Source organism: Euprymna scolopes, chromosome 5 (assembly GCF_053919585.1).
Source record: "Euprymna scolopes isolate OS-2025 chromosome 5, ASM5391958v1, whole genome shotgun sequence".
Lineage (NCBI taxonomy): Eukaryota > Metazoa > Mollusca > Cephalopoda > Sepiida > Sepiolidae > Euprymna > Euprymna scolopes.
Window position 1 is genome coordinate 167,813,289 of NC_136486.1, and position 19,015 is coordinate 167,832,303.

A 19,015-nucleotide genomic window follows, 5' to 3' on the forward strand; every position below is an offset into this window, starting at 1 on the left:
GCAAAAACCTCAAAACTGTAGGTTTTATATCAGAGTGTCCTTCACTTAGTCTCTGACTCAACAACCTTCATTGGAGGCACAAGGGCAGTTGCCCAGACCTAGAGGCTGGTTCATGAGCACCAAGGTATGTCCACAAGCCAGTGAGCCTGTATGATGCATGTCTGGTGGGGGCCAAGCTTCCTTCGAGTCTCTTGTGTTTCAGCTTGAGCCACGAGGTACCTAGTTTCTGTGTCATCACGTGGAGAAACCACATAAGGTGAACTTGTTGACAAAGAGACATAGAGTGGGCTTGCAGAGAGAGACACACTTGGCACTCCTTTTCGCAATGCTGTCAGAAAGCAAGAGGTGACAAATTGCCAACACATGAGATGCTTCATGTCAGCCATTTCCATTGAAGTCTACAAAGCAATAGTGGTCACCACTCTCCTTTATGAATTGGAGGCCTGAGTTCTGTATCAGAAGGAGGTGCAGCTTCTGGGGAATTTCCATCAACAATACTTCTGTTCCATCTTGGGCAGTAGCAGGACTACGTCACAAACAATGAAGTCCTGAAGAGAGCGCATGTCACCAACATTGAGACCATGCTTCTGACTAAACAGCTTTGCTGGGCAGGACACCTGTCTTGAATAGAGGATGCGAGACTGCCCAAAGTTGTGTTGTATAGTGAATTGTGCCAGGGCAAACAGGATAGAGGCATTCCACAGAAGTGTTACAAGGATCAACTGAAGTGACAGCTGTGCATAGCTGACATCTCAGAGAAAGACTGGGAAGGCATGAGTACAGGAAGGTACAGTTGGAGGGCTTTGTCAAAGCGAGACACCACTTTTCAGATCAACTAAGTCACAGAAGACAACTGTAGGAGGAGAAAAGTGTAATTTGCCCAGGGTCCCTTTGTTTTTGTTAGCGATACTTTTTGAATGAATTCAATTATTCATACGAAATTGCATTTTTACCTAAATGCAAGTTGGGAATAATTTTTCCTTTGACCAATTTGGTACCCCCTTAAATGGGAAGCAACATATATATTATTTTTAAAATATAATTATCTTCCCAGGGATTCCCATATCCTGAGTGTCACAGACTGTGCATGTTCAAGAAACCTTCTCTATCACCAATAGCAATGGCCAAAAACACATTACCTGAAAGTATTTCCTTTAAACTCCTCGGTCTAACGTTTACAGGGAACATGAACTGGAATAGATACATTGATGGCATTGCCATGGCTGCTGCGAAGAAGGTGGGTTCTCTCTACTGTGCTAGAAAGCTACTTACGCCTGAAAGTATCCTGTACCTCTATAAGGCCACCATTCGCCCATGTATGGAGTATTGTTGCCACATTTGGGCTGGTGCACCTGCTACTTGTTTCTCACTCCTGGAAAAGGTTAAAAAAAGAGTCGCCGACCTGATAGGTCCTGAATTGTCATTTAGGCTTCAGCTTCTGTCTCATCGACAAAATGTTGCAGCCCTCTGTCTGTTCTATGAGTATTTTAATGGTGAATGCTCTAATGAACTACAAGCACTTGTACTCCCTTAACAAGCAGCTAAATCCCACCCCTACACAGTAGAGATCCCTAGGTGTAAGAAAGCCTTCTACTCCAATAGTTTCTTCCCCAGAACTGCTAGACTTTGGAACTCCCTTCCAGGATTCTGCTTCCTCAACTGTAGCAACATGCAGAAGTTCAAGTCTAATGTGAACAGACATCTTGCTACTCATCTCCCTTCATAATATCTCTGCAATTTATGTCCCCGATAGTAGTACCCTACTTCAGAGTGGCACTGTGCCTTGTTTGGGGTGAAAATTGAATTAAAAAAAAAACTTTTTAATTAAAAAAAGTAAGAGAAAAAAATGAAAAATATGATAAAACCTTTGTCTAATTTTTCTTGTGTTGGTCCCCAGTCTTGGAATACATGGAAGCGAGTCAGACGTTTGCAGGCATCTTGTTGGTCTTTGAATGCCGTTTTCATGTCAGACTTTAATACGGCTGCTTGGTCTCGGCTCAGTCGTTGATGAAACCTATAATTTAAAAACAGAATCCATTTACAAAACAGAAAGAAAACAAACATGAAAATCACTAAACTTTAAAAAATGAAAAAGCGATGAATGTCAATTAGAACAACAAAACGCTTGATTACTGCTTCATTTTACTAAATACTAGTTTCACAGTAAAATTTTGAAACTAGCAGCAAATTTACAAGTTGTGTATCCTATCTCAAACAAGCCGATTGATTGGAACTTTGGACTCTGCTATGGGTGGCAGGACATAAAATCAGTGAATAATTCTATATTTTATGAAAAAAAAACAGAAAATGTTTTTAAACTCAAAAGGGCAAGTCAATGAGTTTAACTTGTATACAAAAAAGATCAGTATAAATTGTAATATAATAAAAAAAAATATACAAAGATCATTCCAAAAGTAAAGCTTCTTATTTCTTTGGTTTTAATTAAAAAAAGTTGAAGATCTATGAAGACAGGAATGGTCTAATTAAAATGAACAAACTTTTGTGTTCTATAATTTATTTTTCTACATAGTTACCACCATTCTTAATGCAATTTTGCCAGAAAATCAATGATGCATTTCTGCTTCTGACACATCACCATGACAGAGATTTCTCAAGTCTCAGTCAATATTTGAGAGATGAAACTGAGGTTATGAATGCATAAGTTTAATCATCATAACAATGCAATTTTTTAATCCCCTTTGACCCATTTGGGCAGAATAAAAATAGGAGGAATTATTTTGGGGACACACCTCATACTTGTAAGTTCCTGCAGACATTATGAAAATGTATATATAACAAGAATAATTTAAAATAATGTAAAAATTTTCATTTATGAATTTCTTATGTAGTTCATATCTTATCTGTGTGTATATATAAAATAAAGTACAAAAAATTAAAATACTTTTATATTTAAAAAAGAGAAACTTCAAAATAACAAAGAAGCTAACTATAAAGTTTTGGTTGAATAATTTCTGCTTTAACTTGTGTTACAAACGGCCACCTCGACATCAAATATTATTTTATCATTCTGTTAGCGATATAGGATAAACATTTGATTGCATGTTCGAACTGAACAAGAATCCACTAGTTCCTTATCATTTTAAAACCCACTATTAGGATCGGTCTGAAGGAATTCTCTCCCACTGACCGAAGATAGAAAAAGCGAAATATGACAGCGGAATAGTTATCACATTGTGATCCAATTTCGGAAACCAAAGAAAAAACAAGCAAAGTATGGAGGAAGAGAAAGAGAGGAAGAGAGAGTGTAGAAAAGAAAAAGAGAGAATGAGAGAGTTGAAAAACGTTTGACCGACGTTAACACCTCCCACCCCCTCCAATATGAAAGCAAGTGACAGGTCACTCGGTCAACACACTTTGTGACCTCGTTTGGTTTTTGAGTCCCTTTAGTGCCAAAAAGCAGAACAAAGAAAGAAAAGACGATTTTTTTTTTTTTTTTTACAGTGATCACCACTTATCAAGGCCCGGAAGCCACTCAGGGATAAGGGTTATTGCAAGTACATTACGTTAGTGTGGAGATTTGATGAAGTGTTTACTTAAGAGGGCGGTTCATTAGAAATTTGTTAACATTGGACTTGAAGACATCCAAGTTGTAGTCAGGTGGGAAGCAGGCAGACGGAACATAGACAGATATAGAGTGGGGGAAATTTTTCACAGTGGATTCAGCTAGACGGGTGTTTTTCGTGAAAGATTGGCGAGGGGGGACCAGAGATTGGAGTTCAGACGAGCACCTGCCATGGAAATAACGATAAAACAAGGATAGGCTCGCAACGTCTCTTCTGTGGGAGAGAGGTTGCAGGGTAGAGAAAAGGGCATTCCACACTAAGCCACGAAGTCTATTTTGTACTCTGTCAAGGCAGGATAGGCTGTTTTTAGCAGCTCCTACCCAGATATGGCAACAGTATTGCGTTAATTATGAACTCATCTAATATGTCCGGGTTCGTCTCCTGTAATTGGGTTTCAACCTCTGGAAGGTTGGAACGTAGACCCCTGATGTTGGAGAAGGAGACCTGGTAGTAGGGGTCTATGTTGGAAGATGGGGTTCTAGGTTTAATCGAGTTTTTATTCTGGAGATATTTCATGTTGAGGTTTTGGGATTTGTGGAATAGGTCGGCATACTTGGTTGAGCAGTACAGAGAGGGAAAGTAAGAGAGAAAAAGACAGGAAAATTTATTTTTTTTGTAGCACACGAAAAGGTAAAGCCGTAACAATTACCCACTAGTATGGCATCGAGAGGCCCCACCAGAGACTACTGCATGGTCCAGATCCACTCACCAAATGGCAATACAGCAGTCTCAGTACTTTGCGCCTGCTGATAGGACAGTCTCCTTAGTGGTTAATCCAAGGTTCGGGTCCCTGACTATCAGATGGATAACGTCAGCCCAGACAAAACGTTTACCTCCAGCACCCTTACTAGTGACATGGCCACAAGGACAGACAGAGACAGAAAAATTTCCGACATCTCAGACTACTGGTCACCAAGTACTACCGACCTTTAAGCAGCTTTTTCTTCACCCTTTGTCAGAAAAATCACTCATTGAATGAGGACTGAATGACAAAATAGGAGAAGCGAGAGTTACTGGAGCTGCCGATAACACATCAACTGTATTATCTACTCTCCATAAATTTCGTCAATTCTATTTTTAGAATCGATATGCGATACAAAGAGGGGGGGGAAAAAAAAAAACTCTCTCTCTCACTTCGACCAAAGTCCGGTCTCATTTTGCTTCTTTGGACGTTTAAGCAACATGTCGCAGTTTCAAAGTTGGCAACGTCGAAAAAAGAAAAAATATCCCGACCGAAAGTGAGCTGGAACCCTTAGCTATGGAAATACCCTAATTAACTCCTCGAAAAAGCTATTTTGGAGCACCAAAAACACATGCCGATAGGCATGTATTGAAAAAGAAACGGATTGAAAATCTGTGAACCTATTGTTAGAATTTCTTTCTCCCATGCGAAAACCCAATTGAACTGAATGTGTTGCTCGGCATTGAAAAACTGAATTTGTTGTTTGAAACTTTCTTTCCTCATAAGAAAATTCATTTGGACTAACTGTATCACTTACAAATTGTTAAAAGAAAATAGACAAAACAAAAAGAAAAGACACAAAAAAAAGAATCGTGAGTAATTTTTGTTTCTCTTTTAATGTTGAACTGAAAACTGAATTTTCCCTTCGTGGTCGTGGAGTTTAGTCACACTGTTACCCTTTGTCCGTTGTTATAGGATTCTATTTCAGTTTGTATGTTAAGGATATTCCCCAACTCCATTAATTTCAAACATATTTGTTTTTTGTGAAATCTTTCTTTCCCTTATCTTTAATAAATTTAGTTTATATTATTCAAAAGTGTTTGTTTCGTCCTTTCTTGCTAATTCTATTGTGTTCGATTTCTTGTGTCTATTTTGCCTCCCGCTTGTCTCACAGGAACTAATTGCCGTTTTTTTGTTTCAAACCTTTTGTACTAAAATATATACTCCTAATGCAGAAGATTTGCCTATGTTTGCTTCATTTGTTTTTTTATTATATTTAATCTCCCCTCCCCATCTCGCATGTAACACTTGTCACCAAAAATTAAAATAACATTATTAATATTAAACCCCTCATCAAATTAATGCATTCATACCAAGCCAGCTTTCAACTATCAGGTAAGTAAACCAAGATCACAACCTAGTCCAGCATGCAGAGTCACAATTTTTTTCATATAGTTTTGCTATTTAAAATGCTGCGATTGTTCTGGACTTCAAAGTTGGCAACACCAGCCTACATTCCATGTCTGCTATAGTCCAGTGCAATGACACCAGCCAGGTTGCATGAAGTTATATCTCTTCTTACACACAAATCATCTCTTTTTTGAACAACCACATGCTTTAGTGTTTGAGATATCCAAACGTGTCATAGAATAAATACAAGCTGAACCATCTAAGATACCAAATGTGTGCAGCATATGGACTCTCAGCAATATCTAATTTCTGATGAAACACAATTCATAAGATATTTTCTCCCAGTTTATATCCGCACATCATAGCACAATCAATCCGATTACAAGTGGTTGAGGCCCATGTATAACTGCTACGTAATATGGCAGAACAAAGATAGATCAAAAATTCTTTGCCATGAATTTTGAAGGAAATAAGGATTGAAAATAGCTTCCTTAACATACAAAGGAACATCAAGCAGTAAGTGTTCACAACCATCATCAACACCACCAGCATTCAACATGCTGCACAAGTAGCAAAAGCTGGTTTCATCCATGTGAGTTTCAGTTTGATTATAAATTGGACGACTGAAAAGACGATCGTCAGAATTTGTTGCTGTCATCAGCATTGAACGTGCAACATATCAAAACTGATCATCATTTGAAAATGGATTTTTATAAACGTGTATAAAAGAAATATACAAATACATTTACTTACGCAACACTTCTGGACATTTCCGTTGTCCGTTTTGGGGGTTTCCCTGGAGTTTTTATAACCGTTGATTGTCCAGGTTCAACTTTGACTTGAACTAAATTTTTATCTAGTTCCTGCAACAAAATAAAATAATGAATCTAATAAATAAATCAAAAAGTACAATTCAAAAACTATATTTCTAAGCCATGATAAATATATGTACATATATTTCAATCAACATCCTATTGTTCCTCATCTTTTAAATTCAATATATTTTTGTTTCTTATTATTATTTCTTGTTTGACATCTCTCATTTTAATAAGTAATCTCACATCAAGATTCATAGAACTTAATCTGAATATATAAATTTTCTGAAATGTTGATTCTTCTTATCTAGAATTTCCTCTACATTAAAAAGCAAAAATAAAAAGTATGATGCACATAATTGTGATTTAAAAAATCATGTAACTTGATCAAATAGTTTTATTTTTACAAAAAATAATTTTTAATTAATTAATGGGATTTGTAGGTATTACAACATAAATATAGTATGAATTATTATTGAGTTATTTCCCTTTTTCTTTAAATGATTTTTAAAATGGCAGGCAAAACAGTCACTCAGATACTTATAAAATTTTATTTTCTTATTTAAAAATAAAACATTATCAATTCATGTGATTTTTGGAATATGAAATTTTTATGTCATCACAGGTATGTGCATCATACAGATTTTTTTTAAATTACCACATTAGAAAAAAACTTTAATTGTATGGCAGATTTAGTTTTCGAAAATTTTCATGCCAATAAATGAACAGTGTGAGGAGAGACATTGAAAAATTATTAACTACAACTATTCCAATATTTGGAAAAAACATATTTAAAAAATTCAGTAAAATTGTCCATTTGTTTATAACAAGTATGGAGATTATTAAAATATATTTATTCTTTGAGCGTTTAAAACGTTTTGTCAAACTTAAGCATGATTGATCAACCTACTGAACATTACCTAGAGAGACATGTACATAATCTCAAAGCTTTCTTTTAAGAAATGCTAACGTAACTGGTGGAATAAATATGATGATTAAAAAACATAAATCGGCAGTGAAATCAGTTGATCATTGGAGCATCTACAGGATGTATTTCATGATTATAGTTCAAACTAATTAATTTACAGCGCCTTTTACAATTAAATTGAAGTTTATAAAGTTCCAAAGCAATTTTATAAACTTCAAGGGTAGTAATTAAAAAGGAAAAGAGTGTAGGGTACTTGTACAGTTTAATCAAGACATTAAAAAATGAAAATATTAAAAAAACAATTATATTGTATGTATCTGTTATGGAACAAAGTTCTCCGAAAAAAAAATTTCACTTGATTTCATCAACTAGTTTTTTTTTATACAGCGAAAAAACAATTTGTAATGATACCGAGCAAAATGTTTGATTTTTAAGAAGAAAAGCTAGTAATAAAGATGGGGAGGGAGTCTTGGCGCTTTATATTGAGTTATCTTGCCGTGGCGTGTTAAAAATTTCCATAATGGCTGACTTCAACGTGCTGTCATAAAAATGTGTTTTTTCGCTATAAAAAAAAAAAAATACTCGATTAAATTATATACAATATAACCGTTTTTCAATATTTTCATTTTTTAATGTCTTCATTAAACTGTAAAAGTACCGAGTGTAGCATACCTGAACAGGAAGAGGAAGTTTGCTGTCCATGGCCATTTGACCTTTACAAGTATGTCCACTCCTTTGCATCTGACCTTTGGGGAGGACAACATTATTTCCCGTTGCTGCAGCTGCAATTGCTGTATTCTGTTGTTGCCGAATTTGCCGTGGTTGCTGTTGATGCAACTGTTGTGATTGTTGTTGGTGTTGATGTTGGTGTTGGTGTTGATGCTGGTGTTGGTGTTGGTGTTGGTGTTGATGCTGGTGTTGGTGTTGATGTTGATGCTGGTGTTGGTGCTGATGTTGGTGTTGCTGCTGTTGTTGCTGCTGTTGTTGTTGTTGCTGTTGTTGTGGTTGATGGTGATGATGGTGGTGATGATGCATTTGTGCCTGGCTTTGGCTTTGGCTTTGCTGTTGGGCCTGCACGATATGTGTCGGGGCTTGAGGATCAAATTTTACTATCAACTTTCCCTTGCGCTTCAGAAATTGCTGTTGCTCCGGAGCCAGTTGGGCCAAGATCTTCTCTTTATCTTGAACATTGATCAATACTTCTTTATCACCAAGCTGAAAAGATTAAAAATAAAACATTGCTTAGTGAAACACAAAAGGGAAGATACCAACGTTGTTTATACATGAAATCAATTGTTAACATTAGACATTTTCGGTAATGCACCTATTCATATTTCCTAAAAAGTTGAAAATTACATTTAACAATCTCTTTTTAGCATGAGGCCATTCTCAGATTACTTTTTTTATTCAATGCTGAAATATACCTACTGTAAATGACCCATTGTGTATAACTAAGGAGGGGTGAAATTTCAGACTCCTACCTATGCCATTATCGGCTAGTCTCAAATTGGTGCAGATCACAAAAAATGGATAAGGACTATTGTGTTATAGATTGGTGTACAAGGCTGGGTTTTACATACAACACCTAATATTCCCGAATTACCATCCATCTAAGTATTGACCAGGCTCAATATAACTTAACTTCAATGATTTTATAGGAGCCATTGTGTTAAAATGATTATAACCATATATTATGCATAAATGATCAAAATAAAACCGACAGTTATATGTGGCATAGATGATGTCATAAGCTGGGGGGGGGGGTATCCATGCACCAGCATGTTTTAAAGGAAGTGCTCAAAATCAGCAGCCTTTGGCCAGGTTGGGATAATTGCAATCCCCAAAATGTAAACTTGATATACAATATACCTACCAGCAGAATATAAAACAAGTTATGAGGTGTATGGGTTAAAATGAATGGACCTAAAAGTGAAGTGACGGCATACGAGCACTTGCGTGGAGGAAAAAAAGAGAAAAAAAACATTAGGATTTTTTTTTTATCTATTTTTTTCTTCTTAGCCCAATAGTTTTACTCATTCATTCAGTCTACTGTAGAAAGACCCAGTATTTCAACATCATTTCATTAATCAACTATTTTAGATGTAAACAAAATTAACATGGTTACATCTTACCATGAAAAATTATTTTATAAATTCACAGGAATTAGCAAAGTTTGTTTTTATGTTTTAGGTTTAATACTGAACATTTCCAGCAGTTTATTTGATCAATTCAGCTTGATAATAATTAAGACATAGTATTAATATAATCATACAAATAAACACCTAACAAACATATAAATGAAACATTGAAAATTATTTCTACTATTGCCAAGTTTAGGTTTCACTTTTGCATTAGGAGAAAAAAAACAACAAACATATCCATTAGTGATGGGACAATTCCAATACAATTACTGATTCTGCTGTAAATTCCTGATTCCGATACCAATTCTTTTTAAATTTCTAAATATTTGATTGGATATTTGGTTTTTATATTTTTGTTTTTTGAATTACTGTAAAATCTCCGTGTTATATTGGCATATTTTTGCAAACATAAAAAATACATGTATTACATGAATAGATCTTTTTAAATATTTTTCTCAAATCTTTTCATTGTAATTGAGTGAAACAACTAAAAACTTATTTCTTTTTGAAAACAAAAGCGATATGGGCTTGTTGTTAGCTGACAAAATTCTGTTTGAATGTTTTCATAAACAAGTGAAAATAGTTGACGATTGGTATACAAAAATAAGATGGTGTAGGAACAGAAAAGTTAATATGTTAAGAATGAGTTTCTAAATAACAGGGTTACTATTTAGGAAAACATGCTTAACCTGAGAAAAACGAAGCGGAGATGTATTGTTAACTATTCCGTTTGTTTTCTCTACCAAAGAATGTTCATGTTTTTTTTCCTAAATTATAAAGATTTGGTTTGTTATTGGTACTGTTAATATGATGAATATGTAGTAGATTGATTTGTTTTAATGCAAAAAGAAACAGATATACTAATAATATCAAATTTGTGGATTAGCACCCTCAGATAAAAATAAGATTTTCTTTTTGTTCCAAGTGATTTTTTTCTTTTGTTTTACGTGATTACATGTTAACAACTTAAAAAAACTTGGTGGAAAGAAAAAAACCAATTTAATAATTTTACAATTTAGACAGTTAAATCTTGTATATAAAATTAATGCAAGATGATCATGATTTCAAGAATATTCTTACTTTGTAGGGATGTTCACTAAATTTTTAGCACCAACATTCAACATTTTTTCAGTCTTTCATGTGGGTCTAGTCAGTAGAACATTTCTGTGACAAATAAACTACCCAAAGTATTTTTTTATTAGAAGTCTTGATTTTATGGCTTTGTATATCCACTTCAAAGAATCTTAATTTTGTTTTACAATCTGCAGACAGATATGTGATAGGGAGATGGATCTGCCTTCAGGCTGAAAATGGTGGATTACCTTGATTGCCTAAGGCGCCACAGGAATTTTTAAGTCTAAATGTAAGTAATACAAAGGGAATCAAAGGAGAATTTATACCAAACGTTATTTCACACAAAGTGTTAAAATTCACAAATTGATTTATACCTCATTCAATTCAAAGTCAACCTTTTCTCATACGTTTCACCCCTCCCCTTGTAATATTTGCAAATGCTAGATAAGGAACCGACAAACGTCTACCAGACAAAAGCTGAGAGCATAAAATAAATAGTTAAAAGTTATTCTACTTTTGTTTTAATTATCAATAATGTTCGATAGATTTTATTGGACTTTTAAAATATTTTTTCAAACATTGTAAATAAACTGCATCCTTCTAAAGTGTACCTAGCAAATTTACGTAAAGGTTCAATTTTTGTTATGTTTATTTTACAAAAATAAAATACATTTACATCATATTTTTATGTTATTATGATCTATAGATTTTAGTCTTACCAATTGTTTAAAAATAATAAGTATTTATCAGTAGTACCAGCAATGGAAAGTTTCCAAATAATACAAAGAATCGTTTTTGGAATCGGAAATTAGACTTATTTTCTCCGATTCCAATACTGATACTCCCAAAAGTTCCAATTTTTCTGATTCCCGATTAATCGTCCCAATACTAATATCCACGCATTTTTTTCCTAAATTTAGATTTTCAGTTTATTTTTGTTGCAGATGAAACGTTTCAGAAATGGGACCGGAAACAAGAAAACTAAAGTGAGAAAGTGTCTTGCAATTGTTAAAAGAAAGAAGCTTAGTCTTAGTAGCATTAAATCTTACCATCCATTTATGTTCCATTCCACTACAGATTGGAGATCATTTTCTAAGATTTCAGCTTTTGCCTTTGATATTATTTACATTTTCTAACATTTTGTAGATTTAGAGATGAATCTAATGAATTTTGCTTAAAATTGACAAACTATCATTTTAGACCTCTAGTTGATCCCAAAGCTTTCATTGAGAAAATTAGAAAAAAAAAAAAAAGACTGACAGACTACCAAATAGTGACAGAAGCATAAGTGTTTTCTGATTAACATTGGAGACTAAAAATATGCAATAAGCCTGAGTTACCTATCTTTATCAAACCCTGTTTCCCCTTTGAATTCAATCAAAACATTTCTTACCCAATAAAAAATGTTATCTTGGATGCTATTCTCACTGTATTTCTGCTAATGTAACCTCTGACCGTGTTCAGCAGTGTCTTGAACTCCCAAATTTTTATGGAATTTTGAACAAGAACCACTTACTTAATTTTGTGAAGATAGTTTGTTCTCGTTCCATCAGTCATGACCGGGTAGAAGTGTAAAATAATTGATAATTGTATTCTTAGTATCGCCCATACTGAGGATTAATGTTCAACCTCTTGAAAACTTTGCATTTATATCCATTGTATGAGTACTCGTCCTGAAGATGTGGCATAATGGATTTATCAATTCTTATCTATCATCAATTATCTATCAATTCTTATCTATTATCAATTATCTATCAATTCTTATCTAAAAAAATTACAAAGCATAAATGGAAAAAAAATTAAGTTGAAAAATAACATTCATTGCATATCCGGGTAAAGTTACATTGGTCTGAATCTTTAATGTTAGGAAATAGTTCAACTATAGTAACTATTGAATGAAAATATTGCCATTTTCAACAAGTTAACCAGCAACAAGATTTCATTATTTTGCAATCTGTTAAGTTTACTATAATTCGCAATTTGTATTCTTAGTATCATTCACACTGAGGATTGAATCTTCAATCCCCAGAAGTGTGTCACTTAGATCGACGGGGCTTGAAGACATTTACCCAGTCATAGTTGACAGAATGAGAGCATGCTATCTCCATGAATTGAATATAGGGTTGCATTCAAAATTCCATATAGACTGCAAGTTCAAGAGAAAGATTTCTCGGTTCAACAAGATATACCTGAAGAAGGTTGGAGGATAAATTGGCTGAAATATTGTGAGAATAATAATCAAAATGAGAGCAGTAGTCAGACGAATCCAAATGCTAGCAATTATCAATCCTAACCTCAAAGTTTTAAACACAGAATTACATTTTATATATAAGATAACATGCGACAATGATCTACAACAGAAACAGACAAACTCAAATCAAATATTGATTTTGTAGAAATAAAGATATCAATGTCAGAAAAACAACAGAGATTGACTTTACATTAAATGAAAAAAGCCTTTTAATTCAAATTATGTACAATCTACATTCATCACAATATCTTTGCATCAGTTGGTTGTTGAAAAACATTTGTAAAAAGTAAGGAAAAGTAGAAGAGAACCGAGGCATATAATGACTTTATTGTTGACAACTTTAGAGGAAAGAAATGAAGGAACACAACGGTTAAATTATATAAAATTTACCAACACATTACTTGCTTTTTTTTTATTCTTTAATGTCAGCTACTCAAAGATAAGGGTTTTGTCAGTTGGACAATGATTCCTCCACAAAAGAACCGGAAACAAGAAAACTAAAGTGAGAAAGGGTCTTGCAATTGTTAAAAGAAAGAAGCTTAGTCTTAGTAGCATTAAATCTTACCATCCATTTACATTCCATTCCACTACAGATTGGAGATCATTTTCTAAGATTTCAGCCTTTGCCTTCGATATTTTTTACATTTTCTAACATTTTGTAGATTTAGAGATGAATCTAATGAATTTTGCTTAAAATTGACAAACTATCATTTTAGACCTCTAGTTGATCCCAAAGCTTTCCTTGAGAAAATTAGAAAAAAAAAAGACTGACAGACTACCAAATAGTGACAGAAACATAAGTGTTTTCTGATTAACATTGGAAACTAAAAAGATAGGTGCCGGGAAAACTCGTCCCGGGAAAACTTGTCTCGGGAAAACTCGTTTCGGGAAAACTCGTCTCCGGAAAACTCATCTCGGGAAAACTCGTCCCCTTTCGCTAGGTAGGAAAACTGGTCCCTTATTGAATAAATATCGATTGAAAACACATTTTATGATCGTTCTTGAAGGAGATATTGTTTTTTAAAATAAACTATAGCCCCCCCCCCCCTAATATTTTTTAAAAAATATTTTTACTTGTTTAATGTTTTTTTTGTGTTTTTAATAAAAGCATTTATTATGTTCATAAATGAGACCGCATATTTTTTTTATATTAATATAAAAAGAATTTACTTATATACTGTTGTTTATAAAAGGATAAAATTGATTTTTCGGGTTTGTATTACTGTACACATAGATTCGAAAAAGTTGTCAAAAAACAAATATAGAACAAATAAATGTTATCGAAGGCAAGATAAGTTACTTTTCTACCTAACTGGATATATTTTTTGTGTTTTTATTCAGTGTAACATGTTTATTCAGCTCGAAAAACATGCAGTGTTTACCGATGTATTGGAAAATTCAAAATGGCAGCCAACTCTCTCTCTCGGAGAGGGTACGTTTGGGAAAAGGTATTATAAATAATAAACTAGACAAAATACTGTTAGAAAACAACCGAATACATGTCAACTCATGTCACGGTAACATATTTTGAGCGAATTTCTAACAGTATTTTGTCTAGTTTATTATTTATAATACCTTTTCCCAAACGTACCCTCTCCGAGAGACAGTCGGCTGCCATTTTGAATTTTCCATACATCGGTAAACACTGCATGTTTTTCGAGCTGAATAAACATGTTACACTGAATAAAAACACAAAAAATATATCCAGTTAGGTAGAAAAGTAACTTATCTTGCCTTTGATAACATTTATTTGTTCTATATTTGTTTTTTGACAACTTTTTCGAATCTATGTGTACAGTAATACAAACCCAATTTTAATATTTTTTAAAATATAATTTAGAGAGAGAGGGGGGGGATAAAACCTATATCTCCCTTCGAAAAGCAACCAACAAAAAAGTAAATTAAAAAGATTCTTGATAAACGATAGCGGAGTTTTCAATAAAATTGATTAATAAATTTATTTAGTGATTACTTTTTCTCTGAATGATTGATTTTAGAATTTTGAAGTAGAAATTTAAAAAATTAAAAATGAGTTAACGAGAGATTGTTAGCACATGGCATCTCTCGCGCCAAAAAAATATTTCGCTTTTAATTTATTAGTTAATTTTTGCAAAATTTGACAGGACGACAATAAATGTTGATAATTGATAGAATTATTATTTTAAATAACGCATGAGTGCATTTGGTATGAGAGAAAACGAAAACATAACAACAAAAAACTATCATAATTAAAAAACCAAAACAAAAAAGTAATACTCCCAGTTTTTAATTTTTTTGTTTTGTTTTTTATTATTGTTTTTTATGACTCCAAAAAATATCGTTAAAATAAGAGCCAAAAAAATTGTAATTAACTTTGTATGAACATAATAAACGCTTTAAAATAAGTGAAACCACTAAGAACTTAGCCAGTTAGGTAGAAAACGGACAATCGATTTTATTTAAAAAAAAAAAAAAAAATTAAACAAATAAAAATATTTTTTAAAAAATATTAGGGGGGCGGGGCTATAGTTTATTTTAAAAAACAATATCTCCTTCAAGAACGATCATAAAATGTGTTTTCAATCGATATTTATTCAATTAGGGACCAGTTTTCCTACCTAGCGAAAGGGGACGAGTTTTCCCGAGACGAGTTTTCCGGAGACGAGTTTTCCCGAGACGAGTTTTCCGGAGACGAGTTTTCCGGAGACGAGTTTTCCCGAGACGAGTTTTCCCGAGACGAGTTTTCCCGAGACGAGTTTTCCCGGGACGAGTTTTCCTAAATTCAAAAAGATACAATACGCAAAATATGGGAAAGAATGTATGTCAATATTTACCTTTAATGGTGCCGACACAGCAGTAGGTGTTGCTGGTATTGGTAACTTTCCACCTGTAATTGGATGCATATTTGAAGCCTGGACGAAAGATCCAGTAGCTGATGCTGAACTACTGGGACAAACGGGTATCAGAGTCGTTGTGCCAGAAATCATTCCAACGACATGTTGTTTGTTAGCGGTCAATACTTGAATACCACCCCCACCTTGGGCTGACTGGACAATGGTAGTGGGTTGAGTGGTTAACATTGGTACAGTTTGTGATGCTGTCACCTGACCACCTGCTGACTGATTAGCAATAGAATTGGAGATCACATTGGCCATTGTCTTGCTGACCTGTGCAAAAGGAATCTGGCCAACGACTGTAGCTTGCTGTTGTTGATACTGGGTTAGTTTTGAGGCATTGCCTGTTGGCACTGATGTGGTGGCTGATGCTTGCTGTATCACAGTCTGTTGTGTGATAGCAGACTGACAAACAGAGGATTGGGTGATTTGTGATTGACCCACTTGACCACTAGACACAAATTGCTGCTGTCCCTGGGATAACAGCTTCTTTTGAATCATAGCTAACTGGTCCAAATGGGCTTTCTGGGTTCGGTTTGGATTTTTTATAGAGACTAATGTCTTTATATCATTTTGTATTCGGGTTAAGAGGCTAGGCTCTTGGGCCATTTGTATTGTCTGCATATGTGAATTAAGGACAGCAGCTTGGTTGGCCACAACTTGGGGGACAGAAGAGTGGACAACCCCGCTACTGCTGATAGGTTTAGTTTGACCGGTACTGGAGGACACCTGTACACCAACTAGGCTGTTAGCAACACTGACCTGTGAAGGCAACTGTACAAGAGACTGGGAGACAGTCGTTGTCACAGTAGTCGAGTGAGCCGTGCTAAGGCCTGGACTGCTGCTAACACAATGCAGGGCAGGGATCTGAGGTAGCGGAAACTGAATATTATGAATGGCTTGAACTTGCTGCTGTTGCTGCTGCTGTTGTTGCTGCTGTTGTTGTTGTTGCTGTTGTTGTTGTTGCTGTTGTTGTTGTTGTTGTTGCTGCTGTTGTTGTTGCTGTTGTATGTGCTGTTGATGCTGATGTTGATGATGATGATGTTGGTGATGGTGATGCTGGTGTTGGTGTTGGTGTTGTTGTTGCTGCTGCTGCTGTAATGGAGATGCACGATTCCGAGAATTTTGCTTTGATGAACTTTTGGCAGACTTAGTTGGTGGAGTTTTGGTTCGGCTGGCACTACGCTGATTACCAGTAGTCGTCGTACTACTGGCGTTGCTGATGTTCTGTATGACTTGCATAGTTGTAAGCGGGTTTTGTGATGCTAAAGAAGAAATATCCTGCCCTGCAAGCGTTGTTTTTACCGTAGTAGTCTGAATGGGCACAGTGTGTGTTTGAGGTGTCTGCAATAGGACTTGCCGGCCACCTTGAAATTGCAGAGGTCCTGACGTGAGTCCCTGCAAGTTATAATTCTGTCCACCAATATTGACAGTAACAGTGCCAGGTTGTGATCCGGCCATCTGCAGTCCTGGATGACCAATCACCTTCAGTTGTTGACCCTGAAGAGTATTGACCACCTGCTGTACTGGAATGCTTCCCTGCGATGTGGAGGAGTTAATCAGCTGAGACTGCGAGATCTGAGGATATGACTGCACCTGCGAAGTGACCGTTGATGACTGTCCACCATTCGTAGTTGATTGGATCTGTATTAAGTTTGATGGTAGCGTACGGAAGATAATTGATGGCGTGTTAAGGTTAACAAAACTGTAATTGGGTTGTGCAGTAGCGGCTGCCGTAAGATTAGCCTGCGATTTGTCTTGCGTCTGTTGACCAGACAGCTGCATGGTGCCACCAGCAATTCCTGTAGCATTGCCCATCGCCATGCCCGGTGCTGCACCCACCGTGGACTGGGCAGCATGGAGTAGGGTACCAGTGCTGGACACTTGCTGCCCAACATGGGATGAGGGCAGCTGCAGATTCTGTACCTGCTGGAGATTTTGGAGTCCGGCGACATTTGGGATGATAATACTTTTCCCCTGCGGAGTGTTTATGATGGTACCTTGCAGCGTAACAGGGTTCGATGAAGAGGCAGCCTGCACATTTGGATACACGCTCACCATGCCTCCCTGCTGCTGGTTTGCTTGTTGTGCCGAGTTATTGCACAGAACATGGGCGACATTCACATTGACCACGTTAGGGTTCTGAATCACGGTATTTTGCGTGTGTACAATATTCTGTCCTTGAGTTGGGAGAACTGCTTGGCCAGGAAGTAAGTTCTGGATATGCTGCTGGTTTGGGGCTTGGACTAGATTTTGGATCGGGACACCGGCAGCGGCAGCAGCGGCCTGCAATTGTTGCTGAGTGGGAGTCTGTGATTGCACGGATGTTGGGATCTGTACCAAACCAACATTAGGGGAAGGACTGACACTACTGGTATGCTGTCCACTGAAAGATGGACTGATAGTGACCAATCCAGGTGTCAGGGATCTGCTGACTAGTGGAGAGTTTATTGGGGCAGGACTTTGACTAGGTGTAATGGCGCGACTAACACTTGGTGAAGAAGAAGAGACTTGAAGATGTTGTTGAATTTGATTGACTTTTGAAGATTGATGTTGCTGTTGTTGTTGTTGTTGTTGTTGTATCTGCTGTTGTAGTTGTTGCTGCTGCTGCTGTTGTTGTTGTTGTTGTTGTTGTTGCTGCTGCTGCTGTTGCTGCTGTTGTTGTTGTTGTTGTTGTTGTTGTAACTGTTGCTGTTGGAGTTGTAACTGAAATTGTTGAAATTGTTGTTGAATTTGTTGCTGTTGGGCAAAAGTGAGGGAAGTCCCTGGAGCTGCTTTCAATATAAGCTGCTGACCTTGAATAACTTGGATTGGAATTCTGTAGTAAAAAGAAAAGAAAACACTTAATTTTTCATATTTTAAATTGATGAATCAACGTTTTATACTGATTTAATGTGTTACCACCATAAAACATCATAAAAACTTATAAATCAGCAAACTCATAAAAATGAAGGAAACATGAAGATTTGGTTTCTTTTTCAAAATTATACTTTTTTAGATTTTAATCAAGGGAAAAATCGAGATGCAAGATTTCAATAGTAAGTTGATAATAAACAAAATATTCAATGGTAATAACCATTAACATATTGAATGTTTTAAAATTATCAGATTGTTTGGAAAATATTGGCCGATTTTCAACTCACTTTTAAAAGTTGATTGAAATGACTATGTCATTGATAACAAAGATGAAAAGAGAATAATGCATATACTTTTCTTGCAGGAACTTGGTCATAATTCTACTAGAATGCTGCCAGTAT

General features: G+C 35.4%; 1 protein-coding gene across 4 annotated transcripts in view; it reads right to left on the reverse strand.

Annotated features, from left to right (window-relative positions):
• The window catches only part of LOC145277034 (uncharacterized), a 297,662-nt gene that overhangs the window by 9,017 nt on the left and 269,630 nt on the right, over positions 1-19,015 (reverse strand). For all 4 annotated transcript variants that reach the window (XM_080128657.1, XM_080128659.1, XM_080128656.1 and 1 more), the window contains exons 7-10: positions 15,699-18,576; positions 8,092-8,634; positions 6,430-6,539; positions 1,866-2,014 (exon numbers count right to left, since the gene is read on the reverse strand). In XM_080128657.1, coding sequence (XP_079984783.1) covers positions 1,866-2,014; positions 6,430-6,539; positions 8,092-8,634; positions 15,699-18,576 — 3,680 coding nt within the window. The remainder of the gene's footprint in view (positions 1-1,865; positions 2,015-6,429; positions 6,540-8,091; positions 8,635-15,698; positions 18,577-19,015) is intronic.